Source organism: Paralichthys olivaceus, chromosome 8, assembly GCF_024713975.1.
Source record: "Paralichthys olivaceus isolate ysfri-2021 chromosome 8, ASM2471397v2, whole genome shotgun sequence".
Lineage (NCBI taxonomy): Eukaryota > Metazoa > Chordata > Actinopteri > Pleuronectiformes > Paralichthyidae > Paralichthys > Paralichthys olivaceus.
This window is the reverse complement of record NC_091100.1, coordinates 8,273,734-8,300,550: the sequence shown is the minus strand read 5'-3', so window position 1 is coordinate 8,300,550 and position 26,817 is coordinate 8,273,734. Positions and strand designations below refer to the sequence as shown.

General features: G+C 40.7%; 2 protein-coding genes across 9 annotated transcripts; both read right to left on the bottom strand.

Moving 5' to 3' along the window:
- Positions 1-604: 604 nt before the first annotated feature.
- On the bottom strand, positions 605-16,166 carry uso1 (USO1 vesicle transport factor). Of its 7 annotated transcripts, XM_020101272.2 has the most exons (27): positions 15,912-16,166; positions 14,603-14,689; positions 14,086-14,150; positions 13,867-13,943; positions 13,606-13,617; positions 13,258-13,311; positions 11,854-11,954; positions 11,662-11,764; positions 11,445-11,500; positions 11,173-11,293; positions 10,911-11,089; positions 10,685-10,825; positions 10,492-10,580; positions 10,240-10,394; positions 9,592-9,797; positions 9,432-9,452; positions 6,424-6,534; positions 6,106-6,224; positions 5,710-5,891; positions 5,485-5,606; positions 5,231-5,369; positions 4,137-4,303; positions 3,905-3,970; positions 3,234-3,332; positions 3,037-3,141; positions 2,551-2,766; positions 605-1,527 (listed from the first exon to the last, which is right to left on the bottom strand). In XM_020101272.2, the coding sequence occupies exons 1-27, from the start codon at positions 15,975-15,977 to the stop codon at positions 1,453-1,455; spliced, it is 2,934 nt and encodes a 977-aa protein (XP_019956831.2). In that variant the 5' UTR covers positions 15,978-16,166; the 3' UTR covers positions 605-1,452. The 7 variants fall into 7 exon arrangements, with proteins under 7 accessions (XP_019956831.2, XP_019956833.2, XP_019956832.2 ...); XM_020101274.2 differs by lacking the exon at positions 9,432-9,452 and having other exon boundaries at positions 15,912-16,139; XM_020101273.2 differs by lacking the exon at positions 13,606-13,617 and having other exon boundaries at positions 15,912-16,139.
- Positions 16,167-17,174: 1,008 nt separating this feature from the next.
- On the bottom strand, positions 17,175-26,468 carry g3bp2a (G3BP stress granule assembly factor 2a). 2 transcript variants are annotated; one of them, XM_020101231.2, is made up of 13 exons: positions 26,285-26,468; positions 24,352-24,470; positions 24,186-24,267; positions 23,440-23,613; positions 23,113-23,203; positions 22,909-23,014; positions 22,590-22,770; positions 22,277-22,378; positions 21,565-21,667; positions 21,406-21,465; positions 21,109-21,240; positions 20,873-21,000; positions 17,175-20,391 (listed from the first exon to the last, which is right to left on the bottom strand). In XM_020101231.2, exons 2-13 carry the CDS (start codon positions 24,444-24,446, stop codon positions 20,113-20,115), a joined length of 1,533 nt encoding a protein of 510 aa, XP_019956790.2. In that variant the 5' UTR covers positions 24,447-24,470; positions 26,285-26,468; the 3' UTR covers positions 17,175-20,112. The 2 variants fall into 2 exon arrangements, with proteins under 2 accessions (XP_019956790.2, XP_019956792.2); XM_020101233.2 differs by having other exon boundaries at positions 20,882-21,000.
- Positions 26,469-26,817: the final 349 nt, after the last annotated feature.

Genomic DNA, 26,817 nt, shown 5'->3' with positions numbered 1-26,817 from the left:
TAATATTCACACATCCATAGATCCAAAGTATCAACGAGCCCTCACATGTTCTCCATTAATACTTTAAGAGGATGCGCCTCCATGTCAAATAGAAGTGAGAGCTCTTTTATTCCAGAGGCCATTAGATTTGTGAACAGAGAAGAAATTGTTGGTTTACCTTGTGGACAGTGATGACAGCATACTGGACAGGACACCTGTCCTCGTGTATCTCAGGCTTCAGGGAGGCTGTGGCTCAGGAGGCAGAGAGGATCATCCACTAACCAGAGGGTCAGTAGTTTAATCCCTGGCTCCTGTAGTCTACATTCCAAAGTGTCTTTGGGAAAGATACAGAACCCCAAACTTCCCCCGACAGTTGTGCCAACGACTTGTGTGTGATAATAATAGAGCCGTGTGTAGAAGAATTGAATGTGAGGGAGTTTAGAGTGGTCGGTAAAAAATGAAAATCATTTTTCAATTGAAGCATGTTTATAATCTTTGTATCTTGATCTTTGAATCTCAATGTCCTAAATGCGCCGAACAAATCTGACGCAGCGAGGACACGAAACATGGGTAAAAAGTTATCCAGACAAAAATAATCCTCAGTAAGACAAATGCCCAAGTGTGATTGTGGATTTAGTAAAATTTAATATATCTACAATCATTTCTCCATACAGGCAAACAGACCCTTAGATTATTTATTTCCATGTGGCTCATAAATTGATAAGTTACACGATATCATACAGAAGCTGGATGCCAGTACTGGACAAAAAAGTTGCAAAAATATCATTTTTTGTCTTTACATCTTCTCTCTCAGTGTTTTGCAGCATATTGCCGAGCAGTCCGGTCGTGTCGTCAACTCTGAGTCTTGAAATACTGTACAACACCAAACTCGCACTGACTCGGGTATGAAGGCAGATCAATTCAAGGTGCAGCACAGTGACATGTTGCAGGTGGTTCTAGTGCATCGTGTGTCTGGTGAGAGCAGGAGAGCGAGATGGGGAAAACACCGGTGCTGAGAGCCTCTCCAGCATCTCTATGATAGAATAAGAATTATATCAAATCTGTTCATACTTGCTACATTTAATCCGTCCTCTCTAAATGTTCCAGATGACTCTTGATAACTCCGTGCCATGAAATGAACCTAGAGTTTTATTTTGTGTGTGATCACAAACTATAAACGTTACAATAAACACGACTGGTAAAATCCATCACAAACCGATGGAGAGAGTAGCAGAGATGAATGCACTGACATCTGTTAGCTGTCACTGAAAACTGGAGCCTTATCTTGGACAAAACAAATAACTAACAAATATGTGATGTGACGAGGGAGTGAAGAAAAATGAAGATAGCATGGCAGCTGGAAAAAGAAACTCCTTCAATATATTAGTCCTATTCTTGAGTTTCTCACGTTAAGTCTTTTTCTTGCCTTCTGGCAAATAAATTTCCATCTTTTCCATTTTTCAGTGTTTTTCTTTAATCCTCCTCTTCATCCTCCTCATCATCGTCGTCTGTTTGGTCCCTGGCATCGAGGTCGTCTTCATCTTCCACCTGCAAGAAAAGCATTACAGTCTAACTAAAGCAAACAGACAAAACACAGCCGAGCAGTTATTTCCCATAATCACCCATGATATCTCTACTGATAAAAACTACGACCACAGTTCACTGATGGAGCTCGGACCATTAAGATGAATCTACCAAGACAACTAACACCTACATTGACTGTTTCCACCAGTTTCCACTAAGTCAGAAATTAATGGACTAAATTTCCGATTCTAACAGTTTCAGGCTGTTTGTCTCTGTCCCCAAAGTGACAACATGAAGACGCCTGTAGTTTCTTGCCAACTCACAAAGTGTTTCCATAAAAAGTTCTAAGACTAAAATCTTTCTGTCTGTTTCAGTGAACGAATCTAACGTTATTAAATTAACCTTAAAGGTTCAGTGTGTAGAATTTTGTGATATCCAGTGTTGAAGTTGCATGTTGCAGCTGAACACCCCTCACCTCACCCTCTCCTTCCAAACATGTAAAAGAACCTGTGGTAGCCTTTAGTTGTCATAAAAACTCAAAAGGTGTTTAGTTTGTTCAGTCTGGACTAATGTAAAAAACATGGCGGCCTCAGTAGAGAGGGTCCCCTCGATGTAAATATAAAGTATTTAAATATAAAGTATTTCAATATAAAGTATTTCAATATAAAGGGCTTTTTCTGGGGTAAAGAAAACTACAATTCATACAATTTAGATGAAATGAATTAGTGAAAACATCATGAGGATTATTCTACATTAAATTTCAATAGTTCCCTTTCATCTAAATCTTAAACTGGACCTTTAAGTCGCCTGCAATTACTGTTGCTCACAGCAACACACGAGGCGTTTCATCTCAAACCAACGATGTGAAGAATTCTTTTCAGAATGTTTTATGCCCCCCCGTTGTATTCTGGTGGACCAGCAGTTCAAGTTGGTGCAGGAAAACATTTTCTACTGCCCTGCACACTGAGCGATGATAACATGACGTTCAGCGTTTGAACTCCTCTATGTCCTGATTTGTTTAGAATATAACACTGTTGGTTTTTCTACCGTTTCTCCCAGGCCTTTGAGTCTCTGTTTGAGGCTGTGGATCTTCTGGTCCTGGTCGGCCAGCAGCATCAGCAGGTCGTCCTGCTCCTTCTTGGACTCCTGCAAGTCCGTTTGCTGCTTCGCTTTCTCCGTCTGCAGGATGGCCACCGTGCTGGTGGCAGAAGCCAACTGCTGCTCGAGGTCTGCTCGACTCGCAGTCAAGCTCTTTGTCTCCTCCTGAACCAACGAAGAAGAGAGAGGGCGGTCAAGACATGGAGGACACAAGAGTGACGGAAGAAATAAAGAAACAATGAAAGAAATTGAAAACATCTCTGAAACAACAGTTGGAATGACGCCTGCTGATAACTTCTCTGGTTTGTTGTCTGATATAGTGTCTGATTAAATAATTTCAAGACATCAAACTGCTGTTGTATAAAAGATTAAGGTCAACAATTTTTGCCGTGTGTGAAGAGCACAGACACAGCGTATCGTAGAAATCATACAAACCTTGAGTCTCTCTGTTTCAGTCGTCTGTGCTGCAAGTCTGCTCTCTAGTTCTGCCATCTTGGCTGTGTCTATGGAGCTGTCGCTGCTGGGGACCGCGTTTGAGGACTGAGAGAAGCCACACGAAGGCTCATTAATTCACAATCTGTTTTATTATAATGTAATGTATTTGGCACACGCTGTTATATTCACACTTTTACCCCAGCCTCTGCTCTTCTGACAAGTTCTTGTCTCTCTGTCTTCAGCTGGTTGATTTCTGACGACTGGGACTGAAGCTGACTCCTCAAAGCCTCCAGCTCCTGCGACAAACAAGAACATTAGCACAAAACACAAACATAAATATTCATTATCACAAAAAAGAAAGATGAAAAGAACAAGCCAACAGTGATTTGATCATTACTAACAAAGTATTGTCTTCGTATTCAATTGTACCATAGAGCTCCACTTTTCTCCAAACACTATTAAAAACACAAAGTGTCTCCACATTACGATGAACAGGGCACTGCAGTTTGTTTTGAATCAATCCCACAAACGCCCCAGAGACTTTATGATATTTTAAATATCACAGAAAAACAATGTTAATAACTATTTCAGGAAAAGTGTTTAATGGAAACCAGTAGGAATACAAAGGGGAGACAAAAATACAACTTTAATTATTTGTTACATTACTGCATTTTGTCAGATCTTCAATCAATAAGTTCTGATGATAATTCTGACTTTTGGACACAAGGGAAATAATCCAGACTCATCACTTAACACAGAAAACTCAGGTTCATTTTTATGCTCTTTAGCTTTTTATGCATTTGTATCAGAAACTGATTTTATGTTTCAGTGAAACTGGGTTTAAGTGTATAATGATGATGAATGGCACCTTGAGTAGTTCTGTGTTTTCTGTTGCTCCTGCTGAACCCTCTGCTGTCTGTGCTGCCTCTGACTTCTGCAGGTACAAACAGGAAAGACATGACACCATTTTCACTGTGACGGAGAAAAACTCTTCATACAATTGTAAGACCAGAGAATCAACTCACCGTGACATTTACAAGCAATTCATTTTTCAGCCTCAGCTTGAAGATACAAACACGTGTGACACAGTTGTTACTCACCAGGCTGTTGATAAGTGCGTCTTTGTCACTGAGTTGTGTCTGGAGAAGTGTTTGTTGCTTGCGCAGCTCCTCCACTTCCTCTCTGAGCTGCGTCAGCTCCTCTGTCTGCAGCCCGTTCACCTGAGAGCCTTCTCCCTGACCGTTCACCTGACTCTGGTTCTCCTTACCTGAAGATGTAAACACATACATACATATCCAGCTAAATGAGAAGAAGAGGAAATGTGAGTTGCTTGTTGAAGAGACGTCTCTGTTGATTGTCATTATGTACGTATACATGTGCATGGTACTACGTCACCTACACTTCATGTTCCTGTGGTAATGGAATGTTCATATTAAATGATAAGTCAACTGATGTATTTGACAGAAAATAATTAATAAACGATTTGAATAATCAAATGCTTTTTTAGATACTTTAAAAGAAAATCCTGACTTTTAGCTTTTCAAATGAGATGATTTGATTATTTTCTGAGTCAAAGGACAGTAACTTGATCTTGGGATTCTAATGTGATGTTCAGAATGAAAGCAGAAGAAGTGACCTTGGTCTGGGAAGTGTTTTCATCCATTTTCTGGCATCATAAAGATAAATTATAATTATACGAGCCGCAGTCCTAAATCTAATAAAAGACAAGAGTTTACAGATAGCTGTAAATCCTTAATCTTACTTTGAAGCAGAGTTCATCATGACGTAATATCTAAAAATGTTTTTAGAGTGAATTGTTCATCTTAAACAGAGTGATAATGAAAATTTCCAATCAGGTTTACTACAGACACCCTTCTTCATCACTTAGTCTTTCTGTTGTTTGAAACGTGTAACTCCTCTAAAACTACAAATCGCTGTTTTCATCTTTATGTTTGTAAAGGTGAATAAGATTATTTGTTTCTTTGTAATCTGTCTGATCATGCCCTCTGTTGTATAAGTATCTGGGGATGTCACTGCATATCTCCTGTTGGCCCATATCTCTCCATGAGCAGTAAAATGTTATCGTAACTGGTATAAGGTCCAGAATTATAACAACAAGGCGCAGGCTGCTACTTATCTCCTTTTCCTTTCTACAGGACAAAGCAACACCAACGAGCTCTGGTGGTGAACCCACCTAACTTAAGCTTGAGGATGTTGTACTGGTCTTTGTGCTGCTGGATCTGGGACAGCTGCTGTGTGACTGTAGTCTGCATCTGTTCGTTCTGAGACGTCATGGACTCCACCTGCTCTTTGAGCTCCTGGATCTGAGCATCCTGAAGATCACAGTTAAAATAAACCAGTCAACGTGATGTCAAATGTAAATAACGTTAAATCAATAATATAGATGTTCTACTTAGCTCGGGTGTGTACAGTAAAGAGTCTATTTACCTGTTCTCTGATCAGCTCTTTGTACTGAGTTACGATGTTGTCATGTTGCTCCAATGTCTTCTTCACCTCCTCTTCCTTTTTCTCCTCCTCACTGGATTTGTGAACCGCTTTGGTGATAACACCTGTTCAGAGTAGAGGGTGAATCAATCTTAAATCCTCATGAAACTTTGAAGCCGTCATAATAAAAGATTCCTCGCTGGAAGACAGAAAAAGTGTCTGACTGACCCTCCAGGTCTTTGACCAGCTTGGTGAACTCATGGTCAAACAGCATCTGCTCTGGAGACGGGAAGACGGGCTGTGGCTTCTGAGCCGCCCGCGAGTACAGCTCATGTTTGGTGATGAAGCAGAGTTTCTCTACAAAGTTTTCCTTTCCAATTCGCTTCTCAATCAGCTGCTTCAGCTTATCTCTGCAGGACAGAGCGGGTGTTAAACAGGACCTGGCTCTCTCACAGTGGTGATGAGAGATAAGGAATATGATAATAACCTCTTTCTCAAATGTTAGGATGAATCGAAACATATATAATCCTCATTATAAAACAAATATATAATTATTAATTATAAATGATTAATTATACTATTTCTTTGATTCATCACAGGGTGAAACTGTGCAGAGACACTTACTTGGTGTAGTTCTCCAGTGAGTTGTCGTTGTGATAGATGCAGATGCCGAGCAGAAGCGCACACAGACCCTGGACCAGCCGCTCATCCTCTCCCAGGTTCTCTGAGATCTGAGCTGTCAGCTGCACGAGCATCAAGTGAAGGATTCATTTGATTCATTTTTGAATGACAGAATTTTAAGATTATATAGCACTGGATTCCTTTGATTCAGTTTCCAAAAAGCTGAAAATGAAAAGTCCCAGGTTACTAATGAGCAAAGGTTTCAGACAGCTGTGTAATGAATGAAAACGACAGATGGCTTATGAGCTGCCTCAAGGATACAAAGGGAACATTTTCCTGATTGTGTAGAAAGTGTGTGACAGCGATCGGACAGTTGCTGATCCACGTACACAGCAGCATGAGGAGGCCGACCCTGGTCTGTACTTTACTGCCCTGTAGACAACACAAACAAAAGAAATGTCAACATATGCATCTGATATGACAGAAACTGACCTGAGTCCTCAAAAGACTAAATGTGTAAATATTAAAACACTTTCTAGAGTTTAGACAATGAAGAACCAAATGTTACAAATGGGAGTTAGTGAACCTCACATGACTATAACCAGAATCATAATAGAAACCAATATCACAATTTGATAGAATTTGAATCCTGGTCATAGACTCTTAAATCAAATTGGATTATGAATAAAGCAACAGTTTTCTTCCTTTTTCTTTAAGAGCAAGTTATAATTAAGACACGTCAACAAAGTTACTGCTGTTGTCTTTCAAACAGCAAAAGGAGAAGTCAAAAGTGCCAGAATATGAGTTGGTGTTAAATTAAAAATAAAGTACATTTCTAAAAAGCAGAGTTTTCCCATCTGGACGTGTTGCAGGTAAAAGCAAATCTACAGTTGACAATGTGAATCACTCCGTATTAATCAGAAGCACTTCAATCACTTCAAATATTAATGGTTAATAAGTTATTCACAAAACAAAAATAAAATTAATACAATCAGTATACTGAAATAATGTGTGGTTAGTGTGTGATGTTCTGTAACAGGAAATCAATCAGTCTCTAATGACTAAAACATATTATTTTAACTCAAGTTCATATATTTCTATTCTAATTCTGCAAATAATTGATGACTTGTAATCAGAGCATTTCTGAAATCACAAATTGAAATTCTAATGTTTCTAGCTATCAGCACATGCAAAGCAAAAGCTGTTAAATGTGTTTTTTGATCATGAAAAATTAACTGTAATAAAAAACATAAAGGTGACCATGCGTTTCCATGAAAACAGATTTGAGAAACATTTACGTGGTTTAAGATCTGCAACAGACCTCAACCTGGATTCTTTCTTTTCTTTTTAGAAAAGCAAACTTCCGGTGCATGTTTATAGGAAACAATTCATCTCAAATAACAGCAGAAAAAATTAATTATGATTGTAAAAAAAAATCAGAACAGATCTAAACACAGTGCAGAGATGAGTAGAATCTGTTTCTCTTCACTGTAGCTGTTCATAAGCTGCTGCATTAACCCCCCTTATGCACAACATGCTGTCAGAGGCGCAGACACCTGCTCTGTGGTGAAATAACTGATGATCTGAGCGATGACAGTGAGCGCAAAAACTTGTAGCAGCATTCCAGACTACAGAAACTTACGAAATCACCTTTTGAGATTTTGTCTCCAAATTTGACGCAATGCAAAAATGAAGAGGAAAAAAAAGAAAGGGAAATGACCACATGTACTATTCAAATAAACATAGGTCCCTATCAGTTTCAAAGCGAAAGCCATCTGTAGACACAACATTAACTAAATATGAAATATTACTTTAACCTCACAAAGCTAACTGACCACATTATTGTCAACCTGGAGGCTGGTACAGGCGGGAGGGCACGGTCGGGGGCGGGGGCAGTGAACTGGTCCAACATTATTTTTCAACTACAGTCCCACAATGATCTCCATGACAATGCACATGTAATGCTCACAATACAAGTGTGTCATCCAGAGCAGTAGTTCAGAAGGGGTGAGGGGTACTGACCACTAAATGTAACTAAACCCTTAATCCTGAACCTTTTAAGTGTTAAGGATTATATGCAAATATATGCAGCAAGATGCTTTATTCCATATTTAGTTTCTGTGATGAAAAGTATGAACTTTCTACAATGCGTCATTCTTGAGTTAACGTGAAACATACACTAACACATAAGCTGCAGTTTGTCTTCCATCCCACAACTGATCTGCTGATTCCTGCGCCTCTTGCACTGATCAACAAGAAAAATCCAACATCAACATGACGGTAAACTTCTTCCCTTCTTTGCCAGCATGTTGGACAGACACAGTTTAACTTTGTCCAACAGTTTGACCACTTACTCACCATGAGGCTGAAAGCTCTGTTATTATCTTTATCACTATGTAATTAATCATTGATCTTTGGTCTACAGTTTTCAGGTACCTCTGCCTTAAGCTCAAACATTGCAGTCATTACATAACAGTAATTTCTGGTAATTGAAACACAAAACACAAGTTATGCTACAAGGTTTCTCTGGTTCTGCAAAACCTAAGATCAGACCCTGAAGTGCTGATGCCCCAACTGCAGTTCAGTGCAGAGACAATAGAGATAACTTTCCTCTTCTACAACATGCAAACGTGAAGAGTTGACCCTGACCCTGTAATTTAGTTGAGTCTACACCCTCTTCTAAGATACACAACTTTATGTAGAGTGTGCATGACCCTATCAAGTAGGTACGGTTCCACCTCTGGGATGTGGGCCAGTTTGGGGTCTTAACATCTAGTTCATGAGACACCATACGAACCCACAGTAAAAACTGATTCATCCTCGGGAGTTTAAACTATATTTTTAGGTCCAAGTAAATCCGAGAGTGAGGACGGGACAAGGCCTCAAACCTGCTGCAGCACAAACTTCCTGAACAGACAGTTTACGTCTTGCAGGAGAGCAAATGGTTCAAGATCGCAGCTCGGAGCAGGTGCTAGGATGAAATCAGCTCATATAAAAACCACCAGAAAACAGCTGCTGTGTCCTGTTACTTTCACCCTCCCTCGGGTCAGGTGTCCACTTGTGTTCTTCCCCACACTCCACTCGTGAACTCGGTGAGAGCAACTAGAACTTCCAAATCTGTATGGAGGACTGCCACCGCTATGAGGAAGAACTGGGTCATAGCCATAGGTTAGGAACAAAGAAGGGGTAGTGAAGAGTTAAAGGGAAGCAGGATCCCAAAAACATGGGCCATCAAGACCCCTACTACAGATGCCAAGCCGAAATAACCAGGACACGTGCCGCCCCAACACTGAAACCACACAGACACAAAACACACTCTCTTTACTCACCCGCCGGACGATCTTATCTCCCTGCAAACAATAATGTGACATGGTTCTGTTCACTGTTGTTGACACTTCAGTTTGTTTTTACAACAAACCAATGCTACCCAGACATAATCAGTCAATCAACGCCTCCTTCAGTCCTGCAGCATGATTTTTATTGTCCTACCTGGGAGAGGATGTTGGTGCACTGCTGCAGCAGAGAGACGGGGGGTTTGCCCAGACTAGTGGCAAGTTGAACCCTGAGCAGCTGCTCCTTCTGGGTGAGGTTGTCCTGCAATGCATGAGCCAAGGCCACGGCTGCGCACCAGTTGGACAGAGAGTCTGCTGAGAAGAGGCCTCCGCACAGCAGCTGACCCGCTGAGATGGAGTTGGCTGTGAAAAAAGAAAGTACATCAGTAATGAAATGGTTGCACATACATATAGCTGAAGATGCTAGTAAGAATAAACAACATTCCATTCATCTCTGATTGTGGTTTACAAAGCCTGTTTAGACAGGAAGACAAACACATCAACACTGTAGAGTGACGATCTATATATGTAACCTAATTGTGTTTTAAAAACTTATCATACATTCACATGTAGTGTAAATATATATATATATCATTTATTTAGTCATGTCCCCCTGCATAACATTATGTAGATTAGTCTGAAAGTATTTTGCTGAACTGGTAACCTATTACTTTGAGTGGTGCCAAGTACATAAGTAAGTTTTCCCCTCTGAGAGGTGGGAAAAGTTTGCTGTGTTTGCTCTAGAAGATTATAACAACACAATTGATGAGGATACTAATATAGTTGTAATCTTAGTATAACTAACCATCAATAGTGGAAGGCAACAGTGTCGCCACTATCTCCCCCTGGCCTTTCTGGTTTTTGTAGAGGAAACACTGGAAACAGTAGAGGACTGCACAGCGAAGTACGAACGGTTGTCTCTCATTCACCATGGACATGAGCAGGACCACGATCGCTGGTCTGTGAAGAGACGAGAGAGGAAACGTTGGGCGAGGAGCTGGATTTATTTTCATACAGATATGGGAGATATAATATTGTGTCACTGGCTGCGTCTTACCTCGGTGGGTTTGAAGGAGCATTGACAGAAGCAAAGTAGTCCTGGTTGACCTGTGAGCCCCTGATGACCTCTGATACAGTGTTGATGGTCTGAAAGAAAGAGGACAGATCACAAGCTTGAACTGTGTTTTTTTTATTAAATGGTAGCCAAGCCTGAACACCAGCACTGGGTTTATTATTCTTATGATGGTTACCTCAGTGAGGATGTCAGCAGGAACACCAGTGGCCATGAGGATGGTGCATAACTGCTGCAGCAGGCCACACTGGTACATGGACTTCTGACAACTGGCTGTCGCTCCAGGAGAGTTCACTGGAGACACCATCACTCGCACCAGCTGGGATTAGAATTATGACACTGATTAGTGTAATTGATAATTAAAGATTTGAAGGAACAGTTTGACATGTTCTGTTCTGCCTTACCTGCAGCATTAGGTGGAGGTTGGTGACCTTCTGAGCAGACCAGCCCGAGTTATCGTCACCGACCTCGAACCAGGGCTTCATTCTCTGGATGTAGGAGCCCTCCTTGAAGAAATTCTGGTTGGAGCTGTTGTTCTTCAGCAGATTGAGCAGCAGCAGCAAACAGTCTTCCACCACGATACCTGCACACAGGGAGGAGGATGGATCAGGATATAGCTCACAAGACGAACCATGATTTTGTTTTTATTCGAATCACAATTCTTACCTCCATCACTGCTACCTTCCTCTGTAATTATATCCAAGAGGCGCTCAAAAGCGTTTTCAAATGCCACGATTTTCTGAATGGCAGCGTTGCTTTTAGTCAGCTGCTGAAGCAACAGTAATCCCTGTTGGGAGATGGAAAACAAGCCGTCATGCATCTCAAATTTATCTGGTTATTGTGGCATTACATCAATTTTTGTTAAGGTTTAGAAACCTGTATTCAACACTTCTGAATCTTTCATATGTGGTTTAGTACCGAATCAAAGAAGTACTCACATCATTGCGAATTACTTCTCTAGAGTCTGCCAAAAGGTCCATTAGTCTGGAAACACCTGTGAAATAAAACATGTTGGTGAGAACTTTCCTGAAGCGACAGATGGCCTCAGTAAGAGACATGCAGAAATGTGGAATATAAAAATTGAAGGTACAGCTCCTCAGTAATCTGGGCATTAAAAAATGTATTGCTGGTGTGATATGCAAAGGATAAACTCACCCATGGGGCTGACCAGAATGACGCCCTGCACCTGGGTACACTGATTCTTCAGGAGAGCAGTCAACAGCTTCACCCCCGGCCAACGCACGTGGAAGTCAAACTCCTATAATGACACATGAATACATTAGGCAGCTGTTTAGACAAATGTCATAACACAGGTGTCTTGCCACTGGTGCAGAAACAGTTCAGTACCTCCAACAGAGAGAGAATAAGCGACACATGCTCAGGCTCCTGAATGAACGTGTCTGTAAACTGGGCACCGAGGTCATCTGCCTGCTTCTGGGCATTCTCATCTGTGAGGGGAGACTTATTTTAGAAAACAGAAATACAACAGGAAGACTTCTCTCTAGTGAGAGGTGGTTTGTTCAAAACAATCAGCCTGAGTTACACGGCAGTAATTACTGGATCTACAACTTCTCACAACAAATATGTGAATCTGTCCAGTAAATGTGCAAATGCTCAGGGTGACACTTGTGAACATCCCTTCTGGAGGAGGAAAAGGGGCGACACACAGATGGGGAACATCTGGACAGAAGGGTTAAATGACTATTATGGGATTCTATAGTTTACACACACACACACAAAAAACATTTAATGTGGGATGAACTAGGAGCTTTAGTGTAACAAGCTGGCACTAAACATTATACTTGTATTTCCTCCCTGATGGTCAGTTACCCAAAATAACACAACTAACATATTTTCACAACCACCTCAGATGTTATCAAGCTATGCAGATAGATTTCTAGATTTATTTATCTTTATTTAAATATATTTATCTTTAAATCCTCCTTCCAGCAGGAATAATTGTCCTCGGGGAGGTGGGTTGATTTTAACTTTACCTGCACTGGTCAGTGATTTTGTCTAGTATCACATCATTTTTCATCCACTCCCCAGTAATGTCAGCTGAAATTACCTACTGTTTTGTTAAACTCTTTTCCAGAGCGACATCCTTCAATTTATGACTGAATCTCTTCAGTTTTCTAAGTGGGAAGATTTAATTTTTTAATCAATTCAATGTGAAATTTAACTTTTGTGTTAAAATAATAACATCAACTGTTATAATACAAATTCCATCTAAAGGGAGAATTCTGTTTACATCCCAAAATAATGGAGCCAAATATAGCAACTTGCAACATAGCGCAGCATTTAGCAGATATTTAATTATAATATAATTTTATGTAGCAACATCTCTTTTAGAAACTATGTCTGCCTTCTCTACATAATCCAGATCACAAACCCAAGTGAAAAATAAACAAACTATCTGCACAGTTAGATATTTTTAGATGAATGTGAGTAATTGTGTTTTGTAATTTGGATAAACTGCTAAATACGGGAAACACTTAAACCAGCAAAACTCAATAAATAGAATGTGTAGTTTACTAGAGTAAGAGAACAGGTATTAAAATGAGGAAAACTAAGAAACAATAAAGACATATAAACAAACAAGTTGGAGCAAGTGATGGTATTAGTGAAGCATTCTTATTAACACCCAAACTCCTACCAGTCACTTTACCAGCACCAACTGATTTTAGTGAAGTTAGTTCTCTAGTAGTACAATAATAGCTACTGCACACATGGCTAAGTTTCAGTACTGACCAGGTGCGGACACATTCTTATGCTTCCCTGAGACAGGGAGCGGGGTTACTGCGTCTGTGAGGGCAGGGGGGAGAGGACGTTTAAAGCTTCAACCAAAACGCAAACATTCATTCAACTACTCGAGAGAAATTTAGAAAAAGAACAGCCTGATTCTCATGAAGACATGCCAATGATAAACAAAACACAGCCTTGAATTTGTATACACCATTTAAAATCTGGACACTGCAGGAGATCTTCAAAAAATAAAGTGCTGCTTTTCCACATTCCACCCAAGAAGAACCCAGGATGTGTGAGTGCTGCTGACAGGAGGTTAGAAGAGTGGCAACATGCACAGTCAAAGAGTTTTACCTTCTGATTCATCTGTAGGGTTAAAACATGGAAGAGAAAAAAGAGACGAGAATCTTTACATGAAGCACTTATCATAGAAGAGGGGAATGCAAATTAACCAGTCAACATCAACTGAGCTCATTTCACACATGCAAACAGAAAAATGGCTCAGTCACTCAGGATCATTAATAGTAGAAACATAATTAGGAGGCATTATAATTACATGATAATCGATTTAAGGTCAATTCCATGATTCCTAATAATTGAGGGTGGTTTTTTTACCTTGCTCTTCCTCCTCATCATTGCAGATGATGTTGTACAGTGTGTCCAAAGCATAGCCAAGGATTTCCGAGTCAGACCTGTTCAATTTGCAATGGGAATGGGAATATTAACAAAATGTAGATTTCACAGGCAACAGATCTTGAGTCAAACCAAACATGCCTATAACACTTCACTTTATAATAATCAACGTGACAGATAACAGATATAACATGAACATACCTGTCTGTTTGCAGTATGTTAATCAAGTGATCCATCGCCTGTGTCCCAACTTCCATGCGATATTTCTACACAAGATTATAAACAGGTATATTTGAATAGATCCAAGGTAATGCAAGTTAAAGGACATAAATAGATATAAAAAGACAATTAAAAATAAGGAAATACAGTCATTTGGCAATAAATCAGTTAAAGATTATTAAAATGTTCAGACTAGTTTTTATTTAAAACATTTTTTGGAAAATATAATAATAGTATATTGTCCAACCAATTATCTGTCAGTGAAAGTAGTCAGTAGTATCATTAATATCAGTAAAACCCAACAAACTCAAACATGATCACAATGTTGAATCAACACCTCTTAAACAGTTCCAATACAAACTGATCATTATGTCCTCCATGAAAGCTGGATTTATTGAAGGGTTGATTATTAATGCACTGCATTAGTTTCAACTAGGTGTCGCTATGAAACTTTATTCCTACTGCACTCATTTCCATTAACTTCCTGCTCTTACTTCACCTTAGACAGAGACTTGAGCGCCCGAACAGCATCTCTACGGTCTTCCAGGAGTGTTGAGGAGGCCACCCTGTCACACAGCTTCTGGATCTGTCAAAAAGAAGAATCATCATTACTCTTTGTATGTTTTGATTGAGGGCATGGAAAACAAGAAAATGTCCTTTTATTCCTGAAGCAGTGGTCTGAGGGGTCATGAAATGATAAACCAAGAGGATGAAGACAAAATGTTGTCGATTATTTTTCAGGACAGAAAAAAACATGCTCTTTTGATACAACCAGAAGAACCAGACTGATGATTGTCTGACAAGTTGTGACAAGTTTAAATCTCTTTGGTTCCATGATGCATAAAATACACATGAAGATATCAAATGTTAGTAACTCGATGGTATATGAGGATTTGCAGTTGGTATTTATTAATTAGCTAGGGTACGCAATATATTTTTCATCAATAGAATTATAATCTAAACCAAATTTCAATATATATCAATATAATGCTTATGCATTGTGTAAACACAGTGAGGAGGTATGACATGATTGATTTGTAAAATGTGTTTGCTGTATGTCAAGTGTTCCCTGCTCAGTTTAAAACCACAACCTGCTCTCTGGATCTGAATCACTGTTTAGACTTGAAAGAAATAATAATCTGACATTTATCTAAATAATTGAATGAATCCTCTCGTCGGGTGGTCCAGCCCTGTTGGACATGACGAAGAGACATTTACCTCATTATATGACATTTTAGACTAAATCAACACTGAACATAATCTCTAGTTGCAACTCTGCACGACAATGTACATGATGACGATAGACTTTATATAGAGACAGCTGTCGCAAACCGGTTTCTTTACATCCAGACTATGATGAAGGGGTGTTTTTCTTTACTCTTTTCTTTCTGGATGTCTGTCTCTCGTGTTGGATGGGAACATCCAGCTGTTGTAGGAAACTGTGGAGTGACTGTCAGCTGATCTACTGTCTGTGTCATTTCGTTCCCTTGTTTCTTCGCTGCAGCTGCAGGAAGAGAAACAGGGTCAGAGGTCAGAGTCTCTGCTGTGGACTGACAGCTCTGCTAGCGTTAGCTAATTAGCCTTCTGCCTAGCTCGCTGTTGTTTACTCGTGGAGAAAAGACCCAGTGTCTCCAACAAGCTCGGTGACGTTTGTTTGGAAAAAGAAAGAAATTGAAATTCAGCGGAAATAATCAATTTATTTCTTAGTGAGACTCGGTTTGTCACAAACACACACACACAGGGGTGAAAGCGAAGCTAACTAGCCGAAGCTAACTAGCCGCGGCTAGCTGGCCGGGCTGCTCTCCTACCGTCTCGGCTCCGGACGGCTGCGGCCCGACCGCCTGTCCGCCCATCACCCCCCTGAAGAAGTTCATCCTCCCTGACGTCCTCTCGGTGCCCGACTCAACGCGTCTCTCCGGCGGAAGAAGCCTCCGGACTCCCCTCTCGGTGCTCCGCGAGACAGATCCGTGTAAAACAGAAGGAAACGCGATGATGGGTTTTAACTGTGAGCACTTCACCGACCGAGCCCGGAACTGCGCTGCGCATGCGCGGAAACGTGGCGATACGTGGCCGCTCAGCAGTGAGTGAAGGAGTCATTTAAAGAGCCAGAAAACCCATTCATTCACAGACACCTCATAACTTACACACATATATATATATATATATACATATATATATACATACACAGTGAGGATGGGTCGTACACAATATTTCCCTTTGAAATGTAGTGTACAAGTATAAAGTAACTGGAAATATTCAAGTCATACTAAATTAGGTGACTAATCCAGTCAGTGGATGGTTTGAACGTGTTTGGACAAGGTGTTGATGATGCCAGGTTCACATGAGGAGAACACTCACCTTCTGTAATTTAACTCCGTGTCACGAGGGTCTCCCTTCTATGATTACTCAGGTATAGATAAAGGTAGCATGTGTCTGAGGATGACAGTGGAAGTCACTGAGGAGACTGCAGGTGCTGCTGAACAATAGAGATTCTGTCCCTTTCACTCCATTGGTTCAGGTTATAAATGTATATCTTTGTTTCACAGATTCCCACAGATGCTTTCATTTGATAACAAACTAACTTTAGTTGTTTAGTACTTCATGGACTTTAGCAACACAAGTTGTCAATATTGTCCAGCTGCATGCAACAATTTCTTATCGATTAAAACGACCTGGACGCCTTAACTGAAGCCTCAGATAATAAAATATTTAACTGTTGTCAGTAAGTTTTAGCTAAAATTGACTATTGACACTTGTTAGCTTTTGTAGCTACAGAAAATGCTTACCACATTTAACGACTGGACAGCTGCAACTGTGGCTCTTTTAAGGGAACAGTATTAAATGCATTTTAAGGCTTTCGAAGATCCCCAGACACCCTTATATAAATCTTCATGAAGGTTTCAAATTTCTTGAGAGTAAAACTTCATGTCTCAAATCTTCAGTCTTCCAACAGACAAAACAGTGGGAAGTATTCTCCTTCTCTACCTGTGTTGCCTGTTCTGAAGTTTGTCATCATGCAACAGTTACTTTGGAGATCTCTTATGGAGCAACTTGTAAACAGGACAAACATATTAGTGGTGCTGATATCAGTAGTTTATTGTATGTTAAGTCCAACACATTCATAATGGAAAGGGGGGGAAACAAACAAAAGAAAAGAAAACAAAAAAAGATTCTCCACCTGCAACAGTTTTGTACGAGCAACAAGGGTCAACACAGCAGAACAAAGATGGCAGCCGACAGTTTACCACATCTGCTAAAGCCAAAAAGGTTCTTCTATTTCGCATTTCTTAAAAAAAGGGCTGGAATGATTCACAATGGGGATCCATCTACTGCATTTTCAACCACAGGAAAATAAATGTCCAGTTTTCTTCTGTTTGGGAGGATCCTTTGTTTTAGTTTGTAAACAGGGTGGCTCGTTGAAAAACTCAGTGAAAAAGAAGAGCTGTCCAACAGTGAATGTAATATACTCAAATGCTTATTCTGACCACCACAATAATGTAAAAGAAGAAAATTGGTCTGTAAGCATGATGGCTCTTCTTCACCACTCTCTTCCCTGACCACTGCTGTACAAAGTATGATTGCAATCACGTGCCCGTGTTGAGCAATTACGTGAAAAACATTTGGGGTAGAGGCACCGATGAGAAGTATCTTTTGAAAACACTCAAATGGCTGCAGGTTTTCTCAAATGGCTGATGGTAACAAATTAAGAGTCTCTACTGAAAACTACACTGAAAATATTTCATCCCAACCACAATAGTCAGCAGCCAAATTACATCAAATATTGTTTTAACGGTGCGCGAGAGAGAGAGCGAAAACATATTTCACACTAATTTTTTTCTTTTTCGTTGGCAGAAGAAAAAATTTGGAGAGAGGCTGAGTTAAAACTGAGATTGTCCCAGAAACATTGGAAATAGTGCAATACCACCAGACAAGGAAGACCTCATTATCATATTTGTCCAGAAAATGCTACATCAAATTTCCCTTCCCATTTCAGTGCAAGATAACAAAAAACAAAAAGATTAACAACTTCGTGTCATGTTTTCCTTTCCAGCTGAAACAAAAGCTGTTCCCTCCCTGCAGAGTGGCAAAAACTAAATACTCCTAATGGACGAGGAGGAGACGACTAGTAAGGCATTCAGATTAGACTTGCCGAGTGGAAAAATAAATGATAAATGAATAAAATATGCACAATGACTCATCAGCGTATGAAAATACAAATGCATAAATGGATAGAAAAGTGAGCACAATTATTTGCTTGCCTGTGGGCTGGTTCTGCGGCCAGCCCACCTACACAGATCATTACAAAATAGCTGTTGAGAAAAGAACAGTCTGACGACATGTGAGTCCAGGAAATAATCAGAGTGCTGCCATGAGTTAAAAAGAACTATGGCCAGACTGAAAGAAAGGATCGACAGTGTCTGAATCACATTGAGAAGTTAAATCTTTCCAAAACATAAACCTTTGTTCACTGAGTTCATGCCTGTGTGGAGCCATGACTTGTTAACCAAGGAACAAGCATTTTGCTGTTGTCATTCTAATGTACCTTTTTTTTTTGAGGGGGTATTCTTTAGTTGCACCTCTCATTTAACATCAAATAGAACTGGAGGCACCCAATGTCTCTACAAAACCCAGAACAGACACAATACAAAACAAATGTACAAAACTCACAGCAGATCATCTTAGGTAGTAAAACAGTATGGAAAAAAATGAAATATGCACCTGAAAAATTAATCTTGTGAATACTGCAAGTTTTTCCTTTTTTTTTAAAGTCTGCTCACAGTAGACAATAGTTCAAAATGAGCAGCTCCACTTATTAGGATGTAGCGAGTCCTGAACCGCTTTACACTTTAGTAAGACTGGAAAAGGTGAAGTAGAAGGCACCATCATGCTTTTATCAAGTTGAGAGAGAAACGGAAAAAAAAAATATATACATAAAACAAAACATACAGTAAACTATGATCTTTGCTGCACATTTATTCTGTTATCCGCACTTAAGACAGGGAGGGAGGGAAGTGGGAGGAAGGTGTCGTCTATTCCCGTTTTCGCGGTCTAGCTGGCAGGGAAAAACAAAACAAAAAAACCTTGGAATCCAAAGAAAAACAGAGCGAGACGCCATCATGATCAACACTCTTCTATTGTTCAACTTTGCTTCTGGTTTATCCTTTGTCCCCCCACTCATTTGGTGAAAGTCCAGGAGTTTAGCTTCTTTATTTGAATTATAAACAAGGAAAAATATAATGCAGATTTCCGTCATCTTGTCCATCCAGCAGTAATTGAAGCTTAGATTTGGGTCAAAAGTGTGAAAAGTACATTGGTCACAGCAGAGGTGCTGTGAGCGAGGCCTGCCCCGGTAAGTCGTATCGCTTTGAGACAAAAGAGGTCTCTCCAGCTGCGTTCCGAGCGTGGATGTCAATGTAACATGACAAAGTACCCATTAGTGCATATTGATGAGTGCATTATGCAATTTTGAAGCAGTGGTCTCTCAAAAGGAAAAAAGTAAAAGGCAAACTTTTCCCCTGGAACTGCACAAATTTGCAACTCACCCTTTTCCAACAGTAACGGGCAGAAAACTACCATATAAAATGTGCAATAGAGGAATTTCGTGAAGCAGCGCCCCAGTTAAGTCAAGGCATATAATCTCTTATCCAAATGATGGGCTGTATTATCGTGGTTTAAAGTCTCAGCAGTCCCTCCTAATGTGGCAGATTACTCCTGGTTGGTTTGCCTCTTTTCACGAATTTACAAATTAAAGTTTGTGAATTCTTGAGATACCTGAAAAGGATGCTCAGCTCACAACGAATAGGCAAAATTTTTTGTTTGCGTATTTTCTTTTGTCTATTTCACAAACAAATGGTTGACCGGCTGTGTCACATTCCAAAGCAAAGAGGGAACAAAAAAATAAAAATAAACCAAATATATACGTTTATACATGAAGATTTCTTTTCGTTAATGAGAACGGTTGAAGATGAAGAACACGGTATTTCTTCGACGCTGCAGGTTGCGCTCACTTCAACGGCGCTGGGTTGTGAAGCGACCCTCGCCCTGCCCTCCAGAGCCTCTTCCAGAGCCCATGCCAGGTTTTGGGGCCATGCCGCCTCGAGGTGGGGGTCCCCTCCCATCACGTTCACGCATCATTCCACTTCCCACGATGCTTCGTGAACCCCCAGGACCCCGATCGTTGCGCCTCATGTCCCGACGCTCGTCTCCTCCACGGGTCTCTCGTTCACGCACTGCCCTGGTCTTCTTCTCCTCCACATTCAGCCGCACCTCACCTCGAAACATGATGGGCTGCAAGGAGAAAAGAATGGTCATTATTGGAGAAAAGGGGACAGACATTCAGTTTTCTTTCAAATTCACAACCCATATCATTCACTGGTTTGCACACAGGTTTTCCATTTGGCCTGGAGTGTTTTTGTAAGCATTGAGGTGAAAGCAGTTCTCTGATCATGCCAGCAGAACAATTTAGTCTCCAAGTTCAGACCAACAGCATTCCAGTTCCTGAAAAGTTAACCTTCATATGAACAGATCATTTTTCACCATTTAGAAGGTAATGAGACAAAAAAGGAAAGCACGACAAGTCTGTCGAGATTTCAGGTGAGTGTCTCATTTACAACTAAGTTCTGAAAAAGTGATTGAATCCCTAAATCTTATATACCAATGAGGCTACTTGAATTGGAAGTGACATCCAGTGTTACTTTAACTGTAGAAATGTGTGTCACCAAACCACCACCAGATGAATGAAAGTGGGTAATGAAATGTCAATACATGCCCCTTCTACCTTGGCCCCCAGGATTCTTTGCACAGGATCAGAATCGTCAAAGACCACAAAGCCAAAGTTCGGCAGCTTTCCACCAACGCCCTTGGTGTTGATCCGCAGCTCCACCACATTTCCATATGCTGCGACAAGAGAAGACAGTATCTAATTAAACTTTTACTCACCCACAAAACATAGCTTGACAATGAATATTGTATTGACAGAAGGTTTGCTTAATTTGGGAAACATACTCATGAAGAACTCTTTAAGCTCGCTCTCGTCAATGTCATGTGGGAGGTTGCCAACAAAAAGCTGGTGGCTGTCTGGGAACCGAACAATCCGCCTGCTGTCCATGTCTCCAGATTCAGCATCTCCCCTACCACCTGCAGGTCGGATCAGGCCGAGAGACACATCAGATCAGTCTTTGCAATACGGGAAATCCATGCAACATAGAAGTCAATGACTGAATTATATATAATAACTGAATACAGGAAGGGTTCAACAGGACTATAAGAAGATTTTAATGTGACACAACAGGATATAATTACCTTTATTAACGAAACTCAAGTGAGGTTTTCCCGTTTGTGACTCCGAAGATGCAACACCATCTAATAGAAACCGACAGATGTAAGTAAGAAGAAACCAAATAGCTCCATCGCCCCAAAAGAGATGAATTAATTAATTTGTGAAAATGTTGTTGACATTACCAGGTCTTGGACCCCGCTGAGTGAAGGCCGGTCTTTCACGTGTGCGCTGGTCCCTGGGCCGAAGAGGTGCTGTCTGTGTTTCCGGCTTGGCTTCAGCTCTGGGCTGCATGGGGGAGGAATGTCATGTTTATCAAATAATGAGTCATTAAATAAATATGAGAAAGTAAAAAGGTTTGAAAGTAGCCGATCTGAGCCTAGTATCTTTCTCAAATGTTCACTTCTTTGTGCAACGTAATAGATAAAAACGTATTTTAAAGCAAGTCTTCTTCTCATATTTTTATTTTACTGAATTAAAATATTTATTTCTATTATATTGTGAGTCATACAACCTTAGTGTTCAACTTCAGCTGTTTTCAAGTTATTTTCCCATGGATTTTTTTTTTTTCAAATATACCATGTTTAAAGTATGAGGGCTTCTGCTTCACATGACCCTACAGCCTGCTGATGCCCTGCCTCGTCATTCTTGGGGTTCAACTGCCATCAATAATGAAATATGCTTATTTAGCCAACACCAGTCTCAGCTGCTGTGCAATCTGTTCCTGAGATACGCAAAAACAATCTCTTCAAGATCATTCAGTATATTTTAACACATTAGAACAACCATTGCATGCGTGAGAGAATCAGTTAGTATGGTAGGCTCTAGTCTACTTGCAATAGTACAACTGAAAGTACGTTGGTTATTTTTTTTATGAAACTTGTCCTTGTTGGTTACCTGTGAGCTTGGTGCTTTAACAACATGGGGTGACATTCCAGAGGAGGGGCCTGTGCCGGAAGGAGGCAGGTTTTTACTGGTCACCAAGGCCCAGGAGAAAGTCTGTGAGGGATGCAGTATTGCATCATTAAAGAGTGCAATGGAATATTCTATAGTATGAGTGGGTGAACTATTTGGCATGGAAGTTAGGCCTGTGCATCGCAAAACCACAATCCAAAAAATTTTGAGGCAAAGATTCAGGGAATTTAAAAGTATCCTTTCTGGTAATCTGGTAAAAAAGAGAAGTAACCATATAAAAACACCTGTGTCATACCTTGGGAGGCTCCTGGGCGTTTGGTGGGGACTCCACAGGAACCGGTGAAGGTGCTTTCTCCTCCATCTCGTCTGGAACCTTCTCGTCTACTTCAGGCTTTATCTCTTCTACTTTGGGCTCTGGTTCGGGCTCCGGCTCTGGTTCTGGAGCTGGCTCCTCCATGGGCTCCTCTACTCCATTACTGCAGAGCAGAAATCAACACACTGACTTCCACAGATAAATTAAGCTTCAAATGCAAAACCTGTCATGCTGGATTTTCAAAGAAAAGGGGATGTACATTTCAATATATTGTCGAGGTTATGGTTAACTTTTGACATACGTGACGGGGTGAGGTTCGTAGTAGGTGGTGCTGTTGGGGCTTTCCTGAAGTGGCTCAGGGGAAGGCTGCCTCTCCTCAGGCTCCTCCTCAACTTCCTCCTCTGATTCTAAGAGAGAAACAAAACAAATTATTTTCATGAATACACTCACTTTAAACACAACTAATAAAATTCCATTCTGTATCTGGTTTTTGTCAACATCATACCTTCGTCAAGCTCAGCTTCAGAGTCTCCAAAAACCTCATCCTCGTAACGGAAGATGTCATTGTGGACATAGAACTTGTTCGGTACTGAACCCTAAGGAAAAGCACAGACCATATTTATATTTCATATTAAGAGTAACCATTAAAAAACAAGCACAATGCAATCAACATAATGAATTTGGACAGTCTTATTTGATTAAATTCATAATAGCAACAACTACTGCCTTTCTCTTTATTCCTTTAGCAATCAATCTACGGCAATTATTTCTATATTGTTTTTAAACTGTCCCTCAATGCCCTTTAATGGAACAATTAGGGAGAAGTACTCACCTCTGGAGCAAGCACAAAAGTTTGCATAAACTTCCTCATGGGCTGACCATTGTTGGACAGTTCTCCGAGGACTTGCACCACAACTCCATCACTCAGTGTGGCATGGGCGTCGACGTGCCTGATTTTTGTGTGGCATTCACTGAACTGCAGGGACATGACCTTCTTGTGGATTTCCTAAGAGAGAAGAGACATGTGGACGGCCAAAAAAAAAACATTTAAAAAAAAGGATGTGAGGGGGAATTTCTGTCAAAATCCATAACAAACATCTTGAGTTTTAAAAATATATTCTGGTCATTTGGAAACAAGTCAATTTTTCTCACAATTTACAAATAATCAACTATAACCATTGTGATTCAGGTTGCGTTGAATGGATCGTTTGATTCCCATCCAAAACAGCTCAGAAAATGAGCTTGTCTACAATTAATACTCACAAATTAAATGTGAAATCACATGACTTTGCCTACACGCCTGGCACCCATATTATTTCCTTGCCCCTACTACAGAGACTTTCGCAAACACTGCTGGCCTTGTTTTAGTTTGAAGACTCCGGTGTTGTGTTAAAGTATGGACGGCAGAAATACTTTTGTCCAAATCAATTTACATAAACTAGATTAATATGATGTATGAACACAGATTTTCAAGATAATTCAATTGCCAAAGATTTTTAGCAATCTGTTATGGAAGATCTTGTACCAGACATGCAGTGTATCTTCAAAAGTGAATGATGATTGGCCAGTAGCACATACCGCTTGCCCGTAAACTGCTTCTGCCAGCTTTCCACTTGGGTCAAGTCCTCCATGAACATAAGAAGAGTTCCTCCCATAAAACCTGAGGGTACAACAATGTGAAAGTTACAGGCTTTTATCAACACTAACAGATGTAGATCTAATACATCACAGTTCAGGAAATTACCTGTGCAGAAAATCTGGTGCCTTGTTTAACAGGGTGTAATACTGCCTCACAAACTCCCGCCCTACAAGCAGGGGACTTGGCTTCTCCATCACCATTTCTTTGGTAAACAATATTAAGTGCTGAAACAGAAGACAAATCACAATTTAGTTGTAATCTCAACTGGAAATTCAAGTGAATACAATATGATATACAATATACACACTCAGCTGGTTTGTTATGAGATATGCTTGATTAAAACACTGCATTCCAAACAATAACAAATCCTGGCTTAATTAGTAGTTTGTTTTTTGAGAGTTGTAAACTGAACTAAATTCAGTTGCTGTTTTTACAACTGGCAAATTAACCAGACTGCCACTGCTAATGTTTCATTATATTTTGTTCATCTATAATAATGATAAACAATTGAAAATCCCCACAAACGAATTGTAGCCTCAAAAAAACGATCATTCAGTAAAAGCACCTCTGTGGAACAGTCTAAACAAAAAGTAAACATTAGAACTTCCATAAGGATCGAGCTTGGTGAAAGGTTGGTGTATTTCACTGCATTAAAGGAGCCTAATAAGACAGCATCTCAGTGAATCAAACAATCTTACATAAAATTAAGCTTTGAGTCTGTTTGGCCACTACATGAAGAAGCCAATCTTTCTAATCACGGACGTTTATTGTGCCAAAACATAAGACGTCTCAAAGTACACTATGTGACCTGAGGCGGCTCCTTGCAGCAGCACATTCACTTTCTTTGTCTCATTGGGCCCATGGTTCATCTGACCCATATCAGTGCTGTGGCAGAGTGAAGACAGCTGACTGATTAGCTCGCTGGCTAACACACTAGCTCACGTCCAACTGCGCCATCATGTCCATCCAATGAGACAAAGAGGAAACCCGGCTGTAGATTTAAAAAAAAAAATGAAAAAAGGGAAACGACTGGTGCAGGCGTTCAAAACCGAGCGTCTTTGAAAACAAACTTTACAACAATAAAACCTCTACGAATAAAACTGTACATGGCATGGATGTGATACACACACCAGAGCATGGCTTTGTGTATAAGTGGCCTTCAGTGGGAGGCCTTCCATGTCGATGCTAACAACAATTTACCACAGCTCACATTTATCACTGGAGACGTGACATGTTCATCATCGGAATCACAGAAACCTGCTGTGCGGGTTTCAGAAACACCGCGCGGCTACACTCTCAGCCAGGTCAACTTCACCCGGACTGGAAAAACAACTGAGGGGATGTTAACGTGAATCTACCGGCCTCTTCGCACAATGCTAGTTAGCTCAACTAGCATTAGCTGAGGCTAACTTGTGGCGTCGAATTTTTTTTTTTTTTTTTTTTACCCCTTCAGCCGCGGTAAATTTCTCACCGGGCGGGAGCGGTGCAATGAAAAGATACACTTCGGCCTGAACCGACAACTGACAACGTGCTGGTTTGCTTTTAGATAAACAAACACACACGCTGGTTACAAGCGAAGGGGGGATATCATCAAGCAGACCTGACCCGGCGACAGCCATTGTGGTGCACCACTTCCCCCCTTGTGTCCATGCTATGCTAGGAGCTCCACATTTGGCGACACAGCCCACTCATGTATAATGCGTTGATTCATAATTGCCAAAGCAGCTGGTTACATGTCACTGTCAACCAGCCACACTTGACGCCGCCTGTCGTAGCATTATCAATGAAAGTCCACGGCTAAGCTAGCTCCAGGAAAACAAAGAAACACAGGACATTTCTGTCTAACGCGTTTACCACACAGCCACTTTGGCCTGTTTGTACAGTAGCACGCGTCGAGGCTGGGGACTTTGACGGGGAGCTCGCTGTCTATGCAGCGGCCGTAGTTTTGATTAGACAATGCGGCTAACATTAGCTTGCACGGTTAGCTTAGCTGTCAGTCGTCTCGTAGCTAGTTTATCTTAAAAGATGGCTAACTTACCTTCTGAAAGACCTATCTATATAGACAGAATGATGAGAAATAAATAACTACGAGTATCCGGCTGCGAACTGTTGTGTAATGCGGACGATCCCGGGTGAAACAGTGTGATATTCCCCCGCTCCACTCACAAACAGTTTGTGATCTCTGCTGATCCAGAGACTGAAGATTTAAAGTGATAGCGACGATTTATTGTTTTACCCCTGCAATCCGGGGCAGGGAACCCCCATCACGGCCTCTCAGCCAATGGCCTGCTTACACTGGGCAAGAGAAATCATGACGTCGGACCACTGACCCCGCCCCGTAAACTTTGTACTTTGTACAGTGTAAAGTGGGGCAAAGTGATGAAGGCTCATTTCATATGTGAGGAGAGGGTTTGAAGTTAAAGAGAGAGTTCACCCAGAAATGAAAAGTCACCCATTACCTCCTCACCTCTGTGCCGATGGAGGTGGTGGGGGAAGCGTTTGAGTCCACACAGCACTTTTTGGGAGTTTCGGGGCCAAACAACGTTGCAGCAAAATCCAATCCAATCAAAG

Excerpts from the sequence above, each read along its gene's own strand:
- g3bp2a (XM_020101231.2), bottom strand. The coding sequence starts at position 24,446 with ATGGTGATGGAGAAGCCAAGTCCCCTGCTTGTAGGGCGGGAGTTTGTG. Across the intron at positions 23,204-23,439 it reads CTTTTGTGCTTGCTCCAGAG|GGTTCAGTACCGAACAAGTT; the intron begins GTGAGTACTTCT and ends GCTTTTCCTTAG. Across the intron at positions 20,392-20,872 it reads TGGGGGCCAAGGTAGAAGGG|CCCATCATGTTTCGAGGTGA; the intron begins GCATGTATTGAC and ends TTCTCCTTGCAG.
- uso1 (XM_020101272.2), bottom strand. The coding sequence starts at position 15,977 with ATGAACTTCTTCAGGGGGGTGATGGGCGGACAGGCGGTCGGGCCGCAG. Across the intron at positions 6,535-9,431 it reads GAGATAAGATCGTCCGGCGG|GGCAGTAAAGTACAGACCAG; the intron begins GTGAGTAAAGAG and ends TGTTGTCTACAG. Across the intron at positions 5,892-6,105 it reads TCACTGGAGAACTACACCAA|AGATAAGCTGAAGCAGCTGA; the intron begins GTAAGTGTCTCT and ends TCTGTCCTGCAG.